This window comes from Syngnathus acus, chromosome 16 (genome assembly GCF_901709675.1).
Source record: "Syngnathus acus chromosome 16, fSynAcu1.2, whole genome shotgun sequence".
Lineage (NCBI taxonomy): Eukaryota > Metazoa > Chordata > Actinopteri > Syngnathiformes > Syngnathidae > Syngnathus > Syngnathus acus.
This window is the reverse complement of record NC_051101.1, coordinates 5,517,798-5,524,937: the sequence shown is the minus strand read 5'-3', so window position 1 is coordinate 5,524,937 and position 7,140 is coordinate 5,517,798. Positions and strand designations below refer to the sequence as shown.

The 7,140-nt window shown below is 41.0% G+C and overlaps 1 protein-coding gene across 1 annotated transcript; it reads left to right on the top strand.

Annotated features, from left to right (window-relative positions):
- The first annotated feature begins 370 nt into the window (after positions 1-370).
- Positions 371-6,446, top strand: prss35 (serine protease 35). The gene is made up of 2 exons (XM_037272804.1): positions 371-583; positions 4,349-6,446. Exon 2 carries the CDS (start codon positions 4,367-4,369, stop codon positions 5,636-5,638), a length of 1,272 nt encoding a protein of 423 aa, XP_037128699.1. The 5' UTR covers positions 371-583; positions 4,349-4,366; the 3' UTR covers positions 5,639-6,446.
- Positions 6,447-7,140: the final 694 nt, after the last annotated feature.

The following is a 7,140-nucleotide window of genomic DNA, read 5'->3' as shown; positions in this document are numbered from 1 at the left end:
TGTGTCATTGTTTGTAAGTGTCTTTTTGTCCTCACAATTGTATCACTTCATTTTGGAGGGAAAGTGTTGCAGATGTTGACAGGAATTCAAATCCGTAGCGCTCCCACACTATTGATGTGAGACCAGTGGAAGTAATTCCTGCAAAGTCCCACAGACAAAATGAGGCTTGATTGTGCTCCTGTTTTGTGCCTCGATGAGCAGGTCTCACACCATTGCATCTCTTGTGCAGTGCAGCTTCTACTGAATACAACGCTGTGACTTGCTTGGGCCGCTTTCTCTAGCACCACCCACAAGGCTTTGTCACCAGAGAGAGATGAGGGGGAAAAAAACCGTCTTTTTCAGATTGTGCTTGCCTCCCCCTCCCTCCTCAGCATCAAGTGCTTTCAACTTTCTGTGCAGCCACTTAGAAGGAGCAATGAGGAGAGAGGAGCTGTCGCCCTGCTGATGCCAGGACGTCTAGGATGAATTAACTGCCGTTTGTTCTTCTTTTTGTTAAAAAAAAAAGGACATTCTTTGTGCATGTTTTAGGACAAAGAAACAAGATATTGCGGATTTCTCATCTCCATCAATCGGATGCAAGCAGGTAGGGCTAGTATTTGATTTTGCTTCTTGTGAAGGAATCTTGCATGCTTTGCTTTTTGGTATTTATTTGTTTTAAATCATTGTATTCTTTCATTTGAACTACTTTTATGTAATTGGAGTTGTTTTAAATGCTTTTGAACGGATAGTTGCCAGAGAGATGTAATACTTTTACAGCCAAAAGAAGTGTAATGCCGTTAGTTTTAATACAGCCTACTTTTTATGGTTTACATTGCAATATAACGACTATTAGACTTTTAATCGCAGTCAAAGTATTTCCAGACATCTGGCAAAAAAAAACTGCCATCTCTTGCAGGTTTTCATTTGACTAAGTTTTATTTTACTCATGTAAAAGTTCGACCAACTTAATTTTTTCAAGTTGAGATAAGTGGACACGTACGTTTAAATAATCTATTGCAATAACTTTTTGACCTTGATAAATACTTGGTTGACGTGCTCTGGGGGAAATTTGGGGACGATTTTGCCCTCTGTCGGTCATTAAGTGTACACAGGCTTAAGACACGGATGGAGAGGGCACACAAAGCTGCTCAGCTTACTTGGGTGGAAAATTATTGAACTCAAATGTGAGGGCTTCATGTGACTAAGAGCCATGGTGGCAGTATATCAGTCACTTTCCACCCTGGTGAGTTATTGCAGACTTTCCAGTGTTTTTTTGTGAAGTCTGAATCTGGCTGAAGGAGTGTGAAATTGAACAGACACCAAAGGTCATTTTAGTCTCAATTAAGGCTTTGTGCTTTTGGGGGCTTGTTTTATTATCCTTTGTTTTTGGCAGGTTTTCTTGGCCCCTACTTTAAAGGGATGCGTGCTTCACATCAGCCAAGTCTTCAAGTTGAAGTCATTTTATTTTTACGGTTTTTCAAAGTGCTTTTTTGCATTTTTTTGGACCTGGTCTATGCCTCTACTGGTGTCTCAGTGATGTAAAGCAAAAATGGACTTCAGGGGGGTTGCCATAAGTGTAAAAAAAACTTTCAATGCTACATAGTCAGCTACGTAGTTTATTACTTTATCGTTAAGCTGTATGTTATCTTTGCATAAATGTCAAAAGTTAGTGCAATCCTTATCAGTATAGTCTTTATCAATGTTATGACGGTGAAGTTTAAAACCCTGGAACAGATTGATTCTATTCCCAGTATTTGCTATGGGAAAAAGAAATCCAAACAAATTGGAGGTTCTGTACTTTTGCACAATTGCCAAGTCCGGAAAGAAACTGGAACTGTTTCTGGTAGCTGAGTTCATTGCATCTCATCAATGAATGATGCTGAGTTGCAGCTCATTGTAATACTGCACTTCCATATAACTGAAAAGGAATGTGTCTTTGGAAGCTGCCTGGTCCACCCCCCTCCTCAGCCCACCCTAACCCCCACCACAGCGCACACCACCGGAGGTAAATCCTCCAGCTGGAAAGTGCAGATATCAGACTGTCTGCAGCAGCATCCAAACGACTTTCTCCTCATGCGTTTGGAAGTTGTTTGCGTGACTTCATGACCACAGTGAAGCTGACGACATGACATTTTCCAACTTTGTGATCAAACAGCCTTTTCTTTTCTGGGTTATCAGGAATATGGTTGTATCAGTGCCATACCAAATGCGCATGCTGCACGTGTCCTGTCATTTAATGACACGGGAGACGAGTGGTGTTGAGGAAACCAGACGTGGTCATAACTAAAAGAGAAGGTTAACCAGTGTGGCAAACATCCAAGCCACTGTCTTGAGCTCATTTTGAGAATGATGGTTCATTCTTACCTCAGTGCTAACCACAGCAGTGACTCAAACTCCATATAAATCTCTTAACCATAGAGCTGATGCAACAACTTAGCTAGTGGCCAGTTTATCCCCAGACTATGAATACAACTGATCAATTTGTGCAGACTTGCAGAAAAGATCTGGAGAAATGGTCTGCAGCACTACAGTACCTGAACTGCTGTGCATAAACTGGAGGGTCTGCGGAACTCTGGTACATACTGCCTCCCTATGGCCAGAGATGGAGCTGTGTTTTAGGCTTCCAAATTTTAAAGAAAGCCTAGTTATTCATACACCCGAGAAAGTGAAGCTGAACTGCATTTTACTTTTTTAAATGAAAGAATTCCCTGTGTCCCTATTTGTTTCCTCAAAGTGCACTTAACAATATAATGAACTGGATGGTTTTATTTTTTTGATGGCTGTGTTTAGCGTTACGATACAAAATTTATAACTTATAGGTAACAAATGCATGTCCTTAATTGGAGGTAATTTTGGGACTAACATTATCGTGATGTCAAGGATGCTTGTCCTGGACAGCGCTCCACCAGGCTGCAAACACACAGAAACTTCTGTTCGACCTTCAGTTTGTTTGGGAAATCATGGTCAACAGAAGAAATACTGGAATCTAAGTAGTAGCTTGACTTATGAGTTTAATTTATTCTGTTACCATGCCAGTAATGGGTCAGTCCTTATGTGAGGTACCATCGAGGGCCTTGCATAGGCTTATGTACAATATAGACATGCTTGGAGTTGAGAAAAAGCAGTTTCAGGGGCAATCCTAGGATCATTATTTTAGGGGCGCTGACAGAGCACATCCGATAAGGGGCCATTTGGTCTGAAGGGCGGGTGTTGGGCAGGGATGGTGCTACACCGGGACAAGGGAGGGCTTTATCCCCTGAGAAATCTATGTAGCCCAGGAAAGCGACTCAATTATTATATTTGATTCTACACAATATAGTTCGAAACAATTTTTATTAAATACACAAAAAAGCTGTTCAGAAAATGGATGGTTGGATGAATTTCAAAACTATTTTTCTCAGCCTGCCAATTGCAGTTCAAAAAAGTCAGTGGTACTGTTTGACCACTTGTAACATTTACTAGCTCGAAGAAATGTCTGCTAACTCTGACCTAGCTACATAAAAGAGAACTATGGTTACATAATGCAGCAGATATTCTGGGTAGAGATAATGGATTGATATTAATTGGTAGAAATAAAGACATTTACCATATACGTATAGTTAATATTCACTCATACTGTACATTGTTTTGACTGGAAGTCTGCAAACGACCTGGAACTGTGAAGTATCGGGTTTATCAAAACATTTTTGAGGGAAAAGGGGGACTATTGTTTTTTTTTTACTGTTGTTTGATTTTCACTTGTTTGACCGCAAATTGTTTGAGTTCTGAGTGTTGAAGTGTACATCATATATTACTTAGAATCTAGTGGTAACAAGACATACAAGAATAATTTCTTCCATAGTAAGGTCATAACTCAATTTACTCATATATTACATCAACATTGCCCTTTGATACAAACTGAGAATCCATCGATCTGTTCCACCCTCCAAATTAAAGTGTTTAATGAACACAAATAGCACTGTAATATGTGGGTAAAAAACACGAGGGAATATCAAGAAATACATTTCTTATTTGTTGTATGAAGTTTAAATATTAAATGTTGGGACAAACCGGAAGCTATGGCCTGGTGGGGCACGTCCGGAATTGTCTCTGCGTAAGTTTCTTGTAGCTATTTTTTCAAGTCTTCTTTTGTATAGACAGGTTTGACGCACTTGATAACGGTTGTGAAATAAATCCTCTGACTGCTTATGTGTTTTTATTTTAAAACATAAATGATAATCAGAGAGTAACAAACTGCTCTATTCAAACCAGGCAAACCAGTATGGTAAACTCAGTCTTGTAATTCGGGGCACTAAGTCGAGGTATCACTGTTTAGACATGCATGAATGCTTCAAGACTGTAACCATCCTCCCCTTTGTTTTAATTTCAGTGCCAGGCCCAATTCATAATGGGCCCTCTACACTTGTGTGTGCTGCTCCCAGTGACGGCGTTGGTCGTGGCGGCTGTCGCCACCGAGCTGTCTGCAACGGTTGACGACGAGTACACTTGGCCTCAGTGGAATTTGCCTCTGGTAAGGAAGAGGCGCACGCTGCCTCTGACTAGTCCCAACTTCTCAGCTCATCCTAAGGGAGAGGTGAGCGGAACATGTGGGATTGAGTGTCAGCGTGGCCTCCCCTCGCCCTCCCTGGATGACCTGGAGCAGCTCCTATCCTACGAGACGGTTTATGAGAATGGCACGCGCACGTATACCTCGGTGTCCGTACAAGGTCTCAACGAGGTGAGCGATTGGTCCAGAAACGACTCCTCGAGCTCCCGTCACAAAAGAGAGGTGTATGGCACGGATACCCGCTTCACTATTTCTGATAAGCAGTACTCCACTAAGTATCCCTTCTCCACTACTGTCAAGATCTCCACGGGTTGTTCTGGAGTTCTGGTGTCACCTAAACACGTGTTGACGGCTGCCCACTGTATCCATGATGGAAAGGATTATTTGGATGGCGTTCAGAAGCTTCGCGTTGGTATTCTCAAGGAAAAATCTCGAAAAGGGAAAGGAGGCAAAGGAAAAGGAGGGCGAGGGAAAGGCAAGAAGAGAAAGGGAGATGGTGCCAAAGAAGAAATAAAGCAAGTGGAAGACAAGGGAGGGAGCCATAAAGGAAAGGACGGAAAGGGTAGAAAGAGCCGGAGTCGCCGCAGCGCAGAGGTGGAGAAACCTTCATTTCGGTGGACCAGGGTTAAGAAAACCCAAGTGCCTAAGGGTTGGTTCAAAGGTGTGTCTGATGAACTGACTGCAGATTATGACTATGCAGTTTTGGAGCTAAAGCGAGCCCCCAAAGTGAAGCACATGGATCTGGGTGTTATCCCCTCAGTCAAGAAGCTCCCTGCAGGAAGAATCCACTTCTCTGGTTTTGATGATGACCGGCCGGGAAATCTGGTATACAGGTTTTGCTCTGTGTCCGAGGAATCTACTGATTTATTGTACCAGTACTGCGACGCCAAGCCCGGTTCCAGCGGCTCTGGGGTTTACATCCGTCTCAAAGAGCCAGGCAAGAAAAAGTGGAAGAGAAAGATCATCGGGGTCTTCTCTGGTCATCAGTGGGTGGATGTTAATGGAAATGGGCTGCAGCAGGATTACAACGTGGCAGTGAGGATAACGCCTCTCAAATATGCCCAAATCTGCTACTGGGTCCACGGGGACTCAAGTGAATGCCAGGTATCCTAAAACAACACAGATCCAGATCCACTTCCTTTCAACCAAAGGACACCCAATCTCCTCGACTTCCCACCTCCTGTCACCAACACGGTGCCTGTCTGGCTTCCTGCCTGTGCCTCCCACCAAAAACACATGACACAGCCAGACAGACTCAGTGTTGACAACAACAGGAACTCCGAAACACATAGAGAACTGTGGCTTTTCTAATTTATTTGAAAAAAAAAATGGAGAAAATCATATGTATTTTAATTATTTGGTTGTTTTTTTTTGTTTAGATTTGTGGCAATTTTTCACTACGTTGGATACATTTCTAAAATATGCATCAACATGCAAGTTCTGATCATTGAGATGATGATGGCTTGAGAGCAATGACAAATTTATGTAAACTATATTCCACAAACAGACTACATTATAGATATAATGAATAAATGAATGAACTTTTAACAAGCTGGTGTTTTGCAATATGTATGTCTAAATTGTTTTGTATGTCTACAGCCTTGTTTCTGTTCCCGTTGAGCTGGTTCCAATGGACCTTAAATTGAAATTAACATGCCAGCTTTCCTTTGTAGCAGTGAAATGTTTCTTTTTTTTCCTCATTGATGTGCACATAATTGGTGCTTATCCAGAACACATGGTGCTAATTTATCAAACTCAGCTTTTTTTTTCCAGGGAAAGGGGAGCCTACTACTGTAACTATGATTTTGAGGCTGCTAAAATTGGACTGAGCCTTTAAATAATTTACATGACAATTTAATTGATTTATTATGCAAAGGATTTAATTTGACCAAAGACATTATTAAATCATTGTTTGATAACATCACATTGTAATATTAAATGCAATGGTTTTTTTTAAAATGTTGCTTATGTTCCCATTTTTTTGTAAATTCTAATAAATACCAAGTTCCTGATACTAATCGTGATGATGATTGATGAACCATTAATTTAATCTGGATCAATATGTGTATTTCTGTTCATAACTATAACAAAAATATTTTTATGAAGAACATTTATGGCCATGACAGCGCTTAATAGGACTGAAAACTGGCCTGTTTTAATTTAACAATTAAACAAGATAACAGAAAAATTACATTAAATATTGGACACATGCAACCAATTATGTGCAGAATTATGTTCACCCGTCCAGTACCTGGAAAGTTGGAAGAGTAGTTCGCCGTGATAACGATCTTTGCAGATTCGTAGTGTTGCTGTTATATTTTACCTTGGCAAAATACTTCTTGCATATTGCATATTCTTTATCCAGTGGGTCCACACTTTTGAGTGGAAACTTGCGGGTGGGTTTTTGATTTGCTTTTTGCTGTTGCATTCTTGCAGCTTCGTGAAGCGACTTTTTCATCGGCCGCTGTTTACGCCTATTTAACCCTCATTCATGGGATTAGCGCTCCCACAAACAGGACAGGAGAGATTAAGTACTGACGGTGACAATGGGGTAAATCTTAATGTGTGTTGTACTAAAAAAAAAATCTATATTTGCCCTCGGGGTATCGATTATT

Excerpts from the sequence above, each read along its gene's own strand:
- prss35 (XM_037272804.1), top strand. The coding sequence starts at position 4,367 with ATGGGCCCTCTACACTTGTGTGTGCTGCTCCCAGTGACGGCGTTGGTC.